The sequence below is a fragment of the Daucus carota genome, chromosome 9, assembly GCF_001625215.2.
Source record: "Daucus carota subsp. sativus chromosome 9, DH1 v3.0, whole genome shotgun sequence".
Lineage (NCBI taxonomy): Eukaryota > Viridiplantae > Streptophyta > Magnoliopsida > Apiales > Apiaceae > Daucus > Daucus carota.
Genome location: NC_030389.2, coordinates 21,770,976 through 21,788,898, shown reverse-complemented (window position 1 = coordinate 21,788,898; position 17,923 = coordinate 21,770,976). Strand labels below are relative to the sequence as shown.

The 17,923-nt window shown below is 37.2% G+C and overlaps 1 protein-coding gene across 1 annotated transcript in view; it reads right to left on the bottom strand.

Moving 5' to 3' along the window:
• Positions 1–7,733: 7,733 nt before the first annotated feature.
• The window catches only part of LOC135149485 (uncharacterized), a 50,504-nt gene continuing 40,314 nt past the window's right edge, over positions 7,734–17,923 (bottom strand). The window contains exons 5-8 of the mRNA XM_064085212.1: positions 8,887–9,142; positions 8,609–8,730; positions 7,790–7,984; positions 7,734–7,742 (exon numbers count right to left, since the gene is read on the bottom strand). Of these exons, the coding sequence (XP_063941282.1) occupies positions 7,734–7,742; positions 7,790–7,984; positions 8,609–8,730; positions 8,887–9,142 (582 nt within the window). The remainder of the gene's footprint in view (positions 7,743–7,789; positions 7,985–8,608; positions 8,731–8,886; positions 9,143–17,923) is intronic.

The following is a 17,923-nucleotide window of genomic DNA, read 5'->3' as shown; positions in this document are numbered from 1 at the left end:
AGATTCACAGGTTAGAAGTAATTTGAGTTTTAAAATTCGAATTAATTAGGGTTAAATTAGGGCTTTTTGATTTTGATGTGTTTTATGTGATTTTATGCTTCCATGCTGTAGATAATCTTCTCCTGGTCATTTTGGTATATCATATGCATGATTTGGAGTTCAATAACATGTTCAAAAATGGGTTTGATTGTTCGAAATTGAAATTAGGGTTTATGAACCCGATGAATGTTTTCAATTGAAAATTAGGGCTTTTTAATCCAGGAGGTAGAAGTGAAATTGGAGGATACCATCATGTTTGTCATGTCTCCAGGAATCTGTACATGTGTTTAAATTATATGTGAGGTGCCGGAATAAGCCACCGGAGTCTGGAGAACAACTCGCCGGCGGCGAGTTTTCTCGAGATTATTCCGGCCGATTCCGGCGTCCTTTGACGAAATTAACTGCATAAACATGTTCCTGGTGACTTGAGGAGTGAATCTGCAGTTTGTGGTGGTCGGAGGAGACGGTAAACGCCGTCTCCGGCGAAACCAGGTGGTGGCCGGCGGAAAAATTCCGTTTGGTCACCCACCTTTTGAAGGTGATGAAGTGGTTGTACTATGGTTTTAAAAACTTGCAATTCAAACCTTTAAGTTTCAAAACCTTGCAGTTTAAACCTTGAAGTTTTAAAACTTTTAAAAACTGATTTATTTTAATTTCTTTTAATTTCGAAAATCATTTATTTATTTTTAAAAATAGTTTTTAATTATTTCTTTATTCAAAAACAAATCTGATTTAATTTATTAATTAATTTTAATTAGTAATTAATTATTATAATTAGTCAATTAATTTAAATATTAATTGATTAATTGTTTTAGTTATTTATTAATTGATTTTAATTGATTTATTAATTAGATTTAATTGTTTTAATTGTTTTAAAAATCCAGAAAAATAGTTTCAAGCTTTAGAAAATTATTCTAAAATATGTTGAAGGTTCGTTAATTGATTTCAAGTGATTTCGAACCTTATTTCGAGTATTCGGACTTGTTTATTCAGTTATAAATTGATTCTTTTACCCGTTTTTATTCCGAAAAATGTTTAAAAATTCATAACAAATACCAGAAAAATCATTTTAACCCCAAACCTTTTCCGAAAAGCTATATCATTGATTCTCTTATGTGTTATGTGCTATGTGCTACTTGATTGATTTGTGAAGTGCTTATGTGAACATTGTATGACTGTTTTATTAATATCTTTTGAACCGTATATCGGATTTAAGTGAAACGAAGGGTAGATAGAAGCTTGTTTCGACTATGAAACAAATAGAATGATATGAGATTAAGTATTGATTCATGAATATTGTGATTATCAGAGAAGGACAGGCTTAGAAAGGGAAAGCAAGTAGTATTGGAGTGATTCTGATTAGTAGAAACTATAGAGAGAAGTAAAGCTTCAGAATAAGGCAAGTGCTCTATTCTCAACTTATACTTTTGTAAACTCCTTGAGTTACTCTTCTGCATATAGTGTCATTGTTCTGGATAGATTTGAAAGTACTTCTGTTGATATATTGTGCTATTGATCCTGATTATTGATAAACCTTATCCAACCCTCTTGACACCTGAATTACAAGCTGAACCTTGACTCTGATTTCAATTGAACTTGTACCTATTTCTTTGAGACCTGGAAACACAGATCATTTACTTTGATATTCTTTCATCCATGAATGACCAAATAGTACCAACCTATATGCTACAATACTTCACCAAATTATACAATGTCTTACCAAATACCTATATTACTCTTTCGAAGAATGTTCACACATATACACCCTAACACTTGGATTTCCTTCAAGATAAACATAATTGGAACCTTAAGTCAATCCCAATTGCATTATTTCTTCTACAAACACCAGATTGTTTTCACCATATACTTAATCTTTCTTTCGACTTCAAGCCATTCTTCGAACATATTGTGATGATACTTGAACCTAATTCTGAATTGTCTTTTAATCTTGATAAATATTACAACCCTCGTTACAATGATTCTGATTTGACAATTATGATTCTGTTTTGGTAATATTGCTTCTGTTCAAATGGTATTGATTCTGATTTATTGAGATATTGTTGATTTCATTATATTGTTAAAGAATTGGATTGTTTTATAAATGTGGACCAGATTCGTGGTCAGACCAGATTAGTGGTCATTAGGCCAATGTGTGCCTTGGATCCAGTGATAGAGCCTGGTATGTACCTGGCTCGGGGTTAGTGCGTGACTGATCAGCAGCCTAACCTTGGTTTTTAAATAAAAATATGAATATCCAATTCTAATCACTGCTTTAAAAAGAGATTTGATATCCTGATTCATTATCATTGATAATTGTTGAACTTCAGTTTATTGTTTATATTGCTTGCTGAGCTGTAAGCTCATTCTTGCGATTCTTTATGTTCTTTTCCAGTGAAGAAAGAGAATACTGTTAGCGAGGACCCACAGGCTAGCCATCAAGCTAAGGTATCAGGATGAGTGTGGAAAGCCTTGCTAGGAGTTGCTGATATTATAAACTTTTGAGTATCTTTTGTGTGTAAGCACTGCGTTAAGGTTTGTAAGTTGTAAGATATTGATTGGGATTCGATGCATTGTAATATAACTTAAGTTGTGGCTTGTTTCATACTATAACCTGGAGCGGTCCGTGGATGTTTAGGGTCATTGCATATATTATTATTGTTTACAGGTTTATATTGTGGTGTGACCCCCAAGTCTATGACCCGGATTTGGAGGGTGTCACAAATATTCACTTTTGTTATGAAAATAATTAATTAATAACGCTCCGAAAAACCCTAAATCCAAGAACTTTAGATTTCGATGAAATTAACGTATGTTGTTCCTCTCGAAATTCTAAGAATTATGGGATCGGCTATGCAAATTATTGACAACAAAAACATGTACAAAACGAGCCTAGAAGTTGAATAGTTTCGAAAAACCCTCTCGAAAAACTATAACGGATCGTGAAAAGGCTTGTATGAAAAGAAAGCTCTTGTCAAGGGGAGTCCAAAACTAGTCTCAGATTGAAAAATGGGCAAGGATTCGACAGTGATATGAAGGTTTAAAAACTCGAATACTCGGTGGTTTTATGAACAGTGGAGAGAAAGAGAAATGCGTGTGTATATATGCGTATGTATATGGCTGAAGATTTGAGAAGAAAACGGCTAAGTGTGATACATATACATTCACAGATCTGAGGCGCAACTTGGTAAAAGACCAAGTTGCCCCTCATATAATACACAGAACGAGAAATCCGGCGCAACATGTGAAATGACCGAAACGCCCCTCATACATGCACTGTATGGGGCGCGACTTAGTACTTGGAACAAAATCTTAGCAGTAACACTTAACAGGTACAAGATAGGAGTATGCGGCGTAACATTTGACTTTGGTCAAATGTTGCGTCAAGATGCCACTGTGTGTATTTGCTTCTTGACTTGGGGAAAAAGATTGAAATCGATTTATACATATACAGGTTAACAGGAGGGGGGAGGGGCGCAACCTTTGACTCAGTCAAACGTTGCGCCTGAAACCAATTAACAAATGTATATGTACTTAGGAGATTTCTGGAAAACAATTTTTACCCAAAATCATATCAATTTATCAAATATATTTTGATTAAATTCAAAATAATTCAACAAGTTGATATCACAATTAAGTTAAATAAATTTTAACTAAATTACAATTTAGTCAACAAATATTTAATAATTATGCTGCAATTATTTTAATTAAAATTTAGTTAATAGAAAACTTAAAATAATTTGAATTGCTTCAAATTCATTAATCAAATATAATTAAAATATGAATCAAATAAACACTAATATTCATTAATTGAATATAAGCACATATTTAATTCAAGACAATTAATTTCTAAATATCTACCACTTAACAAATAATCACATCATTAATTAAAATCATGCAAGTCATATAAATCATGGCAAATAATTAAAACTAATTATCAGATAATTATGTAAACTACTAGATGCTCTTTGTAAATTCACAAGTCCTGAAAATATGGACATTTTAAAACTTGTGATTTTACGAACAAATTGCAGTTATTTCTTGTCTAATTAATTAGACATATTTAACATCCCAAGTTCACCAACCAGTCTAGAGAAAGTGGATTCGTCTAGTGGTTTAGTGAAAATGTCTGCAATTTGTTGATCAGTAGGTACGAAGTGTAACTCTACTGTTCCATTCATGACATGCTCACGAAGGAAATGATACCTGATATCAATATGCTTAGTCCTGGTGTGTTGAACAGGATTGTTGGCAATGGCAATGGCACTCGTGTTATCACACAGAATCAGAATTTTATCCAACATGAGTCCATAATCTTGTAGTTGATTTCTCATCCACAAGATTTGAGCACAGCAACTTCCAGCAGCTATGTATTCAGCTTCCGCTGTAGACGTAGACACGGAGTGTTGCTTCTTGCTATACCATGACACCAGCCTTCGTCCAAGAAACTGACAGCTTCTTGAAGTACTTTTCCTATCAATCTTACATCCTGCAATGTCAGAATCTGTATAGCCAATCAGATTAAAACCTGTATCTTTAGGGTACCATATCCCTAGATTGGGGGTTCCCTTAAGATACCTAAAAATACGCTTAACAGCTATAAGATGAGACTCTTTAGGATCAGCCTGAAATCTAGCACATAAACAAGTGGCGAACATGATATCTGGCCTACTAGCAGTTAAGTACAAGAGAGAGCCAATCATACCTCGATACTTCGTGATGTCAACTGACTTACCAGATTTGTCCTGATCAAGTTTGACAGCAGTTGGCATAGAAGTTTTGGCAGGAGATGCTTCTTCCATTCCATATTTCTTCAGAAGATCCTTGATGTATTTAGATTGGCAGATAAAAATACCGTCAGGCTTCTGAATAACTTGAAGTCCTAGGAAGAAGGACAATTCTCCCATCATGCTCATCTCATACTTGCTCTGCATAAGCTTAGCAAATCTCTCGCATAAAAGATCATTAGTAGAACCAAATATAATGTCGTCGACATATACTTGTACAAGAATTATATCATCCTTATGCTTTTTATGGAAAAGAGTTTTATCGATGATACCTCTGGTGAAACCATTTTCAAGTAGGAACTTGGAAAGAGTGTCATACCAGGTTCGAGGGGCTTGCTTCAGGCCATAAAGTGCTTTGAAGAGAAAGTATACGAAGTCTTCAAATTCCTTGTCTTAAAACCCAGGGGGTTGTTCAACATAGACTTCCTCTTCCAGATCACCATTCAGGAATGCACTTTTCACATCCATCTGATATACTTTGAAGTTGGAGTGTGCAGCAAATGCTAAGAACATCCTGACTGCTTCAAGCCTAGCAACTGGAGCATAGGTTTCATCATAATCGATTCCTTCTTCTTGTGAATAACCCTTTGCAACCAGTCTTGCCTTATTCCTCGTAACAATACCATCTTCATCCAGTTTGTTTCTAACAACCCATCTAGTGCCAATTATAGATTTTCCTTTTGGTCTTGGCACCAGCTTCCAAACTTTCTACCTTTCAAATTGATTGAGTTCTTCCTGCATTGCAGATACCCAATCTGGATCACTTAGAGCCTCTTCAACTTTCTTTGGTTCTGTCTGAGACAAGAATCCAGCAAAGTTGCATTCATTCTGAGTTGCTCTTCTAGTCTGCACTCCAGTGTCTGGATCACCAATGATTTGTACAACAGGATGGGCTCTACTCCATACCCTTTGTCTTGGAAGATTCAATCTTGATGATTCACCATAGTCATAGTTGTGTTGAGTGTGATGACTAGTAGATCCACTTTGACTTGCTCCCCCTGAGCTGATGCTGATTCTATTTGATGATCCTCCACTTTGACCACTGTGATCATGATGATCATTTGTATTGTTGCCAATACTTCCTCCAGATGGTTCAGGATCAGCAGTTCCTTCATTTGTATTAGGTTCCCTAGTATCAGCTTCAGGTTCATCTTCTCCTAAATAGATATCTTCTAAATTCTCAAATTCCAGAGAATCATATTCAATTTCCTTTTGCAGACTTGGGAGCTTGGTGTCATCAAATCTTACATTGATGCTTTCAATCAGCTTGTCGTCATTGATCAGATAAACCCTGTAGGCCTTAGACTCTAAAGAATAACCTAGAAAGATGCCTTCTTCAGCTTTGGCATCAAACTTTCCCAGATGCTCTTCTTTTAACACAAAGCATTTTGCACCAAACACATGAAAGTAACTCAGTGATGGTTTTCTATTGGCCAATACTTCATAAGGAGTCTTATCCAAATCCTTGTTTATCAGGGTACAATTTTGAGTGTAGCAAGCAGTAGTCACAGCTTTAGCCCAAATATAGATTGGAAGTCTTGATTGACTAATCATTGTCCTTGCTGCTTCAATCAAGGTTCTGTTCTTCCTTTCTACGACACCATTTTGTTGTGGAGTCCTTGGAGCTGAATACTGACGAGAGATGCCCTTATCAGTACAGAAGTCATTAAGAACAGTATTGCGAAATTCTGTTCCATTATCTGATCTGATTGCCCTTACTGGCAAATTTGCTTCCTTTTCAATCTTCTTAATATGATCAATGATGACGAGTGCTGCTTCATCCTTTGAATGTAAGAATAGTACCCATGTGTATTTTGAGTAGTCATCGACGATCACAAGAGCATATCTTTTCCTTGATATAGAAGGAATGTTGACTGGTCCAAAGAGATCCATATGAATCAGTTGAAGGGGTGAACCAATGTCAGTCATGCCTTTGCTCCTGTGTGATGCTTTCTTTGACTTCCCTTTTTCACATGCATCACAGAGTCCTTCTTGACAGAATTCTTTCTGTGGCAGTCCTCTCACAAGTTCTCTTTTGACTAAAGAGTTCATAGTTTTAAAGTTCAAGCGTGAGAGCTTCCGATGCCATAACCAACTATCATCAGCAGAGGCCTTGCTGTAGAAACACTTGACCTCCCCCTTACTTGCTGAATCAATGTCGGCTATAAACAAACTTGATTTTCTTACACCACAGAGTGTAAGATCCTTGTTTTTCCGGTTCTGGATCAAGCAAACTTCCTTCTGAAAGATTACGTCGTATCCTTTGTCACAGAACTGACTGATACTCAGTAAATTGTGCTTGAGTCCTTCCACCAGAGAGATATCTTCAATGATGACATTTCCAACTTTCAGCTTACCATATCCCGTTGTAAATCCTTTGCTGTCATCTCCAAAGATTACAATTGGGCCAGTTCTCATCACCACATCTATGAGCAGGGACTTTTCTCCAGTCATGTGTCTTGAACAACCACTATCAAGAACCCACACAACTTTACTTTTCTTTCCTGTCCCCTGCATTCACAAATCGATTAAACTTTCTTTGGTACCCAGACATTCTTGGGTCCAGGTGGTTTAGTAGAAACAGGAGTATCAACAGAATGTGTTTTAACATGTGCTTGTTCAGGGGTGACTAGACTCTTCTCCTTTTTAGTCTTAGCAGAAGTGCTTTTAGACTTGGAGTTTGGAGTTTCCTTCTTCTTAGAAGGACTAGCAGTCTTTGCCACAGGGGCAATAGAAGGTGCAGGCATATTCATATTCATAGTAGGTGATGCAGAAAAAGATGCATTTAACATGGTAAAACATGCAGACATCATATTCATAGCATATTGCATGCAACCTACTGTACCACATGGCAAATGAACAGCATTCATGTTAACAGTATTAGGCATGCTAGTGACAGGAGTATCTACTTTAATCATTCTACATGCATGAGTAAGATGATTAATAGAATTGCAATTGTTACAAACCTTTCTAGCACTGGGAGTCCTAGAGTTGGTTTTCTTAGCATCTAGCTTACCATTTTTGTTGTTCTTCTTTTTGTTGGAAGTAGTACTTCCTAATCCAGTTTTATCAGAATCCTCTCTAACTTGGGGATTAGAAGATACATCTTGTGTTTCCTGTTTTACTTGAGGCTTAACAACTTCCTCATTTTTCAACTCTTCCTTGATGACAAGGTCTTCTTCTATTAGAGATTCTGTTTGTGCCTTTCTAAAGATAGGGGTCTTGGTGTTCTTTAGAATTTTAGGTACATTTGTTCCTTCAGGAGCATTCGCAGTTCCTGCTGAAACAAATATGCCTTCATTTTCTTTTCTCTTCTTTCTTTTAGAACTTTCCAAAGAACTATAGTCAAGGCCAATAGCAACCTTCTTATCAACCCTTTAACTATCCAAGATCTCTTTCTGTAGAAAAGCAGAGTTCTGATAGGCCTTAAGCTTAGTTTCTAGGTCAGCTATCTGGGACCTAAGGGATTCCTCAATTTATGCACTACACTTCTCCTTATTCTCCAGATATTCAATTCTATCTTTAAGGTTAGTGTTCATGAGTTTCTCTAAAGCTAATTCGTCTACTCGTTCTTCAAGTTTAGCTATCTTTAGAGAAAGACTACAGTTATCTGATTCTGAAGCTAATAAACTAGTGTGCAAGTTATACATCTCTTGACCTAGTTCATTTATAGTCTTTTTATAATCAGCAGTAGTCATATCATCAACAGAAATTTCAGGAGATACCTGAGATGGAGATTCCTCGACAGTGTCAGCCATTAATGCAAATGCATAATTGCTCTGGACAGGTTCATCATCAGAATCCGTGTCATCCCAGCTTTTTCCCTCAGCAATGTAAGCCCTTCCTTTATGCTTAGCCACCATTGCTTCAAACTTTGCTTTCAGCTTTTCATTTTCTTTCTTCAGATCTTCATAAGAATTCTTCTTATCATATGAGTTGCTTCTTTATTTGACAGGAGCCGCTTTGGGTTTCCTGCACTCTGTTGCAAAGTGCCCTAAGTCATTGCAGTTGTAGCATCTGACCTTGCTCTTGTCGTACATGTTTGATTTGTAACTGCCAGTACTTTTAGACCCTGACCCTGAGTATCCTCCTTTTCCCTGAAACTTGTTCCCTGAAGTTTTCTTGTACCGAGGGTTCTTTCTAAACTTGATGTGCTTGAACCTTGCAGCCATATAAGCCATAGACTTATCTTCCAGCTGCTCTAGCTCTTCATGAGTATAGAACTCATCCTCCGGTTCACCAGAAACTTCATCAATTTCAGCTTCTACAATCTCAGTGTTGGAAGAAGGATAATCAGCTTTGATAGATGAACAATCACTCTGACCAACAGTGTGATCATTAATACCATATTCAACTAGTTGATGATAACCAAAGTACGGTTGATCAGCAATAAGTGCAGGTCTTTTGTAAGGCCATACTCTTGGCTTCAGATGATCCACCACCATATATGATCTTTCTTTGTTCGAGTTCCATCTCAAACGTCTTCAGTTTCCCAAACAGTTTTTCCAAAGTCATAGTTCTGAAGTCGCTTCTTTTCTGGATGGTCTCAGTCTTCACAACTAGATGGGGTGACATCACAAATGAGAACTTTCTGTTAATCTCTTTCTGTGGATAAGTCTTTCCATGCAGGGTGAGTTCATTCAACAACAACATGAACCTTTCATAGATTTGAGAAATGTTCTCTCCAGGTATTGCCTGAAATGCTTCATATCTACCAATTAGCATATCGTATCTATTTTCCCTGACTTCTTCAGATCCCTCCATCAATGCCTTTATAGTATCCCACATCTGCTTTGAGGTTTTCAGACTCAGAATTAGATGTGTCATAGTCTTAGTCATTGATTCAACAATTATGAGTTGCAGATTATGGTCATGTGCAATATATTCTTATCAGTCTCAGTGTATTCGCTTTTCTCTTTGGAAACAGACTTCTGTGGAATACGAACACCATTTTCAACAGATTCAGGAATAATCCTCATAGGCATAAACGGACCATTTTCCAGAATCCCAATGTACAAGGGATTAGCAACTCTGATGTACAGCAACATCTTCATTTTCCAGTTGTTGTAGTCATCCTTGTCAAATGGAGGTACTTTGATTCCTAACTTGTGTGTCGACATTGTTATCAGATAAGATTACGATTGTACGGACAGCTAGCTTTTCAGATTGGTAACGGATCTCAGATCTGTATATCGATCAGCGTAGCTCTGATACCAATTGTTAGGTCCAATCAGACGTAGAAGGGGGGTTGAATACGTCTGTACCAATTTCTTCGATTTAATTTAATTGCGGAATAATTCTGTTTCAATCCATGTTAAATCAATCGTAAATAAACAATTCCAGCAAGTCGGGGAATATTCTTTGTATTAGAAATAATCCTCGGATGCTACAAATTCCAACACAAGTGTCGGCTGCAGAGACTACAATCACACTAATACAAACTCTCGATAAAATCGATATTCTAATTTAGCTCTCGAGAATGTGTATAGTGTGTGCACTTACAAAGTGTGTAGTTGTTTTCAAATGAAAACATCAAGCTCTATTTATAGGCTTCTCAACAACTAACCATGGTTAACGAGTTCGTCCTGGACGGATTGAGTTCGTTCGGGACGGATTTGATTCAACAAAATAAATCTAACTCCTCAGCACTTGAAGTGGCGCCATTTACATATACATATACATATATAAATATGTATAGCAAAGTTGCGCCAGTGATTGCTGTGGTCAAACATTGCGCCAGGTGAGAGTCAAACATGGCGCCATACAGTGTACCACTGTGTTGCTTACTTAGTTTTTATTCCAACCAGTTGAACTTGCGCTTAACTAAGTGGAAGTCAAACTTTGCGCTTCCAGTCAAAGATTGCGCCACACAGGGGAGCATGCCACCCTTGCTTAGCCAAAATATTTGAGTTGAAATCTAGCGCATGTTTTGACTAAGTCAACCCTTGCGCTTTGACAAAGTCAATTGTGGCGCCCCTTCAAGAGATGTGTCCCTGTGTACACTGATGAGTACTTAGAGTTTTCAGCTTATCTCAAACTTGCGCTTTTGTACGTAGCGCAAGCTTTGACTTTTCTTAGTCAAAGTTTGCGCGCCATGCACCACTGTGTTCCCCTGTGATGATCTTAGGACTTAGACAAATTTACAAGTCTTCCATATTTATACACATATATATATGTATGTATATAATTAATTGTGTTTAGTTAATTACTTGAATTTAATTGTATTCAAGTAATTCACAATTAATAATATATGTATATATATATATATATATATAGCAATTAAGTTCATTGACTTCTCCTGAGCTGTTTAATTGACTTGATCAATTTATCCGTTGATTGAATCCACTGAATACTTTCGTATGTTCTGACGTCCTGTGCACTGGTCTGGTTCACGAACGACTCGAACTGAAATAATCCCTTGAATTCTTTTGCTTGAAAATATTCTTGATCAATCATTCCGGGTTAGATGTTGCTTCGATAAATTTGATTATAAATAATCAAATTAAATATACTGGAACCACCAGTTGACTGATAAATCTCATGTTAGGTCCAGAAACGATTGTAGAAGGGGGGGGTTGAATACAATCGTCACTAAAAATCGCGGCGGAATAATCTGATTTGAATTAAACTTTTAATCAGATTTTAATTAATGAATATAACAATGTTTTAAGTCGTTATATAATTAATAAGGTTCGTTTTAATGTCCACTAAAGTTCGTAGAATAAATTCGACAGGATGTATTCTAGTTTAGTGATTAAAACAACCGAGTGATCAAAGCACAGAAAACTGTGGATATAACAATTGCAAGTTACAAACAACTTGAAAGCTTTTACAATGCTTGAACACTTGAGAAATGAAGAAGTGAAGCCATATTTATAGGCAAACCACTTAGATCTAGGTATGACATTGAAAGGAATGACTTTTAAGCTTAGGAATGACATTACAAAGGAAGATATGACATTGTTACACAAAGCCATGCCCTAAAACAAGAAAGGAATGACATAAACAAGTAATGTCATACTGCATAGGCACGGTATGACATTCTATACTTGGCCACTAAGTCATTCGGTATGACATACAACTCAAAAGCCATCCAGATCACTTCGGTATGACATTTATATGTCATTATAACGCAAGTCATACACACAACCATGAATGCCTAATACACAGACACGGTATGACTTTTTAAAGTCATACCAGACAATGCCATGAAGCATACACACGGTATGACATTTCCATGTCATGCCAGATTATGTCTGTTGAGAGCAAACGGTATGACTTATCAAGATAAAGTCATACCGAATGATCTACTCACACAAACAGCCACGGTATGACATTGTAACTCATCACTGAGAATGCCTGTTCAATTGAAACGGTATGACATTCTCTGAGAATGTCATACCGAGCCAATTATGCATAAAATCAGTTTAAATAATGTATATAAATATTAGATAATCACCCACTTAATTATATTAATTATATATATTCATAAATTAAATTAATTCGAAGGTGAATCAATTTAATTAATAAATTATACAACCAATACAATTATTTTGATAAGTGAGATAATTAAGTAAATACTTATATAAATGTATATCTTCATTAGCAGAGACATCAGACTTGATTAAACTTTGTAGATCTTTGTCTTGATTGAACGGCCACTTGTAGTTGATGCAGAATACTCAATTAGAGTAGCTGACACACAAATGTACTGTCTGGTTCATCTGTATCTAGCTGAATTAAATATTCTTTATCAAATAAACACTTGAGATGTGGCTTGTTCGTCGATTCTTTGTCTTCGTAGTTCTTCTTCATTAGTAACAATAGTATGGAATCTTCTGAATAAATAAAGTATTAAAACTTTATACCTTCGGGACTTCTGGACGTGCTACAAAAGATTATTTGTACACTGAGGCTTGAACATATTAATGAACTTCTTCCAGTGGTGTGCAGCAGCATCCTGAAATTCTTCAGACATATAATTTCAATAAATCACTTGACGTTCTTCGTACGGATTCCTTCAATAGTACTTGCTATTTACCTTGCTTTCTTATCAGAGTTGAGTTGGTACCTCTTTAATTACAAATAGGCTAAACATATGCCTTTCAATCTCCCCCTATTTGTTTGTTAACATAACATGCAAATTATCGAGAGGATAACTCAACTAACTGATAAGACAAAGGATTAAACATGAATTGTAAATAGCAAAAAGTTTCTGGTATTTCATTAAACATTGACCAGAATTCAAAAGATTACAATAGATTACAAAAGGATGTTCTTTTTGAACATATATTACAAATCCCTAATGAATCTAAAGATCAACTTCTCCTTCTTCGATATCAGAAGTGTGAAGGATAGGAGTTGATGGTTCTTCCCTGGTTGGCACTTCAGATGTAGTGGATTCACCACGCTTCATTCGTTCCTTTGCCAGAGCCAGTTGATGTAGCACTTCCAAATCCACAGGGTCTTCGCGGAAGTCTGATGGCTGAGATTTTGTAACATTTTTCATCCTTCGAAAGTATTGAGCAACATTCTTTCGAGTGCAGTAAGCAAGAATCACATCATCAGCATCAGACTTAGCTTTAGAAGCAAAGCCCTTGGTTCTTAAAAGAGTGGAGGCAAGAGCAAGTTGTTTAGCTGGATACTTTGGCAAGGCTTCTTCGTTGAGATAGACAGTGCTGAAGATCTCCTTGTGAACGAACTTAACACAATAAGGATTCCTAACAACCTGAGGACTGTTGAATACAGCTTGTTCCAGCAGTTTGTCACGAAGAAGTTCATTCAGGTTGGAGCTTCTCCTAACCTTGTTTCGAAGCACCCAGAGCTCAGATACAGAGAATGATTTCAGAGATTCGACAGATAGTCTGAAAGAACCATTCCTCTGTGTATAGACAATTAGCTCCCATTGCTCTAGCAAATTGTTGACCCCCACAGTCACATAATTTAATTCCAAAGTAAAGGCATGCATAAAGACATCCTCGTCAGGGTTTACCTCTCTAAGATCATAGATCAGAGATAAGAACTTGTTGTCATCGAAAGGCTCCCTTTGAGGTCCATTAAAGACTCTTCTTGCAATGTCCCAGTTTTTTCCTTCTTTCCTCCTTATATCAAGATTCTTCTGCTTGATTGCAGCATCATAGATTTTCTGTTTCTCGATCTTGATTTGTTCTTCTGTGATCAACTTGTCCTCTAGAAGTTTTTGGAAATCACGAAGCTTACGCTTCCTAGCTTCATTTTCAGCTTTGAACTTCCGGACATTCTCCTCGTGTTCTAGGTCAACAGGTTCTTCATCCTGAAACAAATAACCCTCATCAAATTTACCTTCTTCTTCTTCTGCTTGACGATAGGTAGCATCGAAGATGTCATCATCATCCATATCCTGTGGATAGTCATCATAACTATCAGAATTGAAAACATTGTCGGACTGATGTAACGGTTCTTTGCCTTTAGACTTGTGAGTTTCTTTGTCAGGGGCAGATCCAGAAGTGGTATTATCCTTGTTACTTTGATTTGAGCTATTGCCTCTATCATCCCTGTCACCTTTGTCTCTATTCTCCCCCTTAGTTGAGGGATCCTCTCCGGAGGGTTGATCATCAGACTTGTTGGAGTTTCTGAGGAGTTGATCTAACTTGCTGTCGATGGTCTCAAATTTGGACATGTAAAGCTCATGATTAGACCTCATTTCAACAGCCAAGTCATGGATTTCCTCTTTAAGCTCATCCCTGTAAGAACTGGATGGCCTCTCCTCAGCTTTCTGTTGCAGGGTCACCAACTGTGCACCCTTGAGCTTCTCGTTCTCAGCAATCATTCTGGCAAGCTCAGCTCTTAGCTTTGCCATTTGTTCCTCAAACAGAGCAGGGTTAGTGTGTGCACTCACCTCACGTACACTTAAAGCTGTTTCACTAGCCTCACGTGCATGTGTATCGCTCGGTGTTTGCCTTACATCACTCTTTTCAGTCACTCTTCCCGCTGTACCTGTATATACTACCAATGTCCCCTGAGATGGGTTCAAAGGTAGTGGAGGAACAAATTGTCCTCCGGAAGCCTGTGAGGGCAGATTAACTTGCACGCTGCCAAGTTCCGCCTGATCAGAAAAGAAAGGGAGATCAGCAAAGTTTTCATAAATAATACATTGATTTTGAAAATCTGTGCACTCAGTAAACATAGTAACCTGTGTATCTGTTTGGGCTGGCACTAGCGTGAGTGCTAGCGCAGTGCTTGACTCTGTACAAGTTACCGCGGCCGGACGGTCAATTTCAATGGCCACATCCTGTAGAGAGAATGGGTCCAGAGACTGTTTATCTGCCATTTCAAAATCTGAGCCTTGTTGGGAAGGCACAGATGAGGCTACAGTTGTCTCCAAGGTTTCCACCCTTTGCTTCTTTGAGGGAGACAGAGCTGTGGGTTTATTCATTAAACTACTCGAACTCCGTTTCCTCGCAACTTTACGAACAGGTTGCATTGAAGTGTTGGTTGATGTGTTTGGAGAAACGAGAGTTTGTTGAAGAGAATCTTCAGCTAGGTTATGAACCTGTGTGTTGTCAGGTTCATTGCTGGTAGGCTGGAAAACAAAATCAAGGTCACAAACAAAATCACAACCATAATCTGACGTATCAACATTAAAATTAGATGATAAGTTAGAAAGTACCTGAGCTACCTGTAGGTCCTGACGGAAGGACTGCAGCTCTGGGTTGATAGGAGAGTCAGAGGGTAGGGGTTGTGAGGTAGATTGTGTTTGTGGGATGATTTGGGATTGTGTTTGGTGTGGGAGAGGTTCAGATGAAGATGGTTGATGCTCGAAGAGATCATAATCCAAAGTTTGATCTTCAAATGAAGGGTTAGATTGTTCTGTTTGATGGATGGGGGAGTGATATGATGATTGGTTGGATGAGTGGTGTGAAGATTGTGCTTCTTGGGATTGTTGAGGTGAATGCTGCTGTTGTTGTTGTTGTAGAAGTTGTTGTTGATGTTGAAGTTGTTGTTGATGGTGTTGTGTAGGTTGTTGAGTCTGCAGGGGTTGAGGTTCTTGAGGTTGCTGCTGCTGCTGTTGTTGTTGAGGTTGAGGTGGATGAGCCACTTGAAGTTGATACGGTTGAAGAGGAGCATTGAACATTTGGAGCATGTGAGGAGTGGTGATTAGTGGAACATTGGCAAATTTATTCTTGTTATCCAACTGAGTCATAAGTTTGGTGCAGGCACGAGGAACTTGTGCCACAGGAGAGTTGGAGTAGTGTTCCTTCTCAGCGTCAGTCATCTTATCATTTAGAAACAACATGATAAAGCGAGGATAAAAGCATGCAACCTTCGCGTTCTGTTCAACAGATCTGTTCCTAAGAGGCCCTAACTTGGAAAGAATGGCTTGAAGAATAAGCTTTCCAAAGTTAATCCGACGATTATAAACAATGCTGAACCCAATCTTCTGAAGCAGCGAGGTTATTACATTAAAGTTCTTGCGAGTGGTCGGAGCAAACACTTTAGCCAAAGTGTCGAAGAAAAGATCCCACTCAGGCTTCAGATTGCCTTTCAACATTCTAGGCAAATTGATCTCTCCCTGATATAAGATTGTCTCGAAGAAATTGGAGAGTTCAGCTTCGGTAGGGAGGTCAGCAAAATTGTCCCTTGGAAACCCCAAAATCCTATTCACATCATCAGTGCTGATAGTAATCGTACGTCCTCCATGTATATCTCCAGAAATCCGATGATTATCCAACAAAGTGGTATTCAGGGCTGTCGTGTAGAAGTCCTGGATTGGCTGTATCTGGAGGTCTGCATGAGCTGTAATAGCAGTGCTGACGAGCGACTGGCTATTTAGAAACCGGACCCACGGTCTAAAACGAGCCAAACTGGCCTCGGGGTCGAAAAATCCATTCAAATTAGTCTCCTCAATTACAAAGCGACCGGCCATTTTAGAATTAAAAATTGAATTAAGTGAGAATTTTTCAAATAAAATAATAATTTTCAAATTTCTCACAAATTTCAATTAATAATTAAATATCAATTAATTAATTAATAATTCGAAGTAAATGGATAAATTCGAATTAAAACTTAATTAATCTTGAAATGGCACAAACAAAAACCCAAACGAGGTCTTAAGCTCCACTTAGTCCAAAAATCCCCAATAATGCTTTAAAAACCCTAATTTCGAATTACAAGTCAAAAAGGGTTTCAAATCAGTTGACCCAAATCACCAACAAATCGATTTAAACCAACAATTCACAATCACAGTAGCTCAAAACCGGTGTAGACTCGGGCAAACTCGCTCGAAATCGGTTCAAAAACAGTGACTCAGTTCGACTCGGCGACTCGGTTCAAAACTCAACGAAATCGGGCAGCACTTCGACTTAAATCAAGGATTTAAGCAGTAACCAGCAAGTGTTTAACACTTGATTGAGAGTAACCAGCAAGTTTTACTGAGAAAACTTGAAAAAGTCGAGAGCAGCAACAATGGAGTGTGTGTATGTGTGAGGGAGATGAATAGGAACAGGTATGACATATACGGTTTAAGTCATGCCTGTTTAGAAGTCGGTATGACTTTATTAGGGAAAGTCATACCGAGCACTTAAGAATGTCATTCTCGTGCTCTCGGTATGACTTCTCTAAATAATGTCATACCGAAGTATCAACGGGGAAAGAAGAAAGAAAACGGTATGACTTTATTAAGGAAAGTCATACCGAGTTCACTAGCGTACCAGAGAAGCCATATTCGGTATGACTTTTACTGAGAAAGTCATACCGTGTTATTAACAGACTAAAATATAAAAGGAAATAGACTATTATGACTTTTGAGTAATTAAAAAGCAATAAAACATTTTGCACATTTAATCAAAAGTCTAATACACATAATATATAATATATTACACATATATTTTGTAAAATTCAACTTTAATTAAATATAAATACTTATGAATTTAACTTTAATTCATTAAAATGAATTAACTTAAAATCAAATATTTATGCTTAATTAATTTTGAAAAATACAAAATAAACACATATAATTATCTAAATGCATAGAGAATATTACAGGGAAGTATGCAGCACTTAGAAAATTATAGAGACAGATATGAACATGCATAATTACACATAAAATTATCAGATAATTT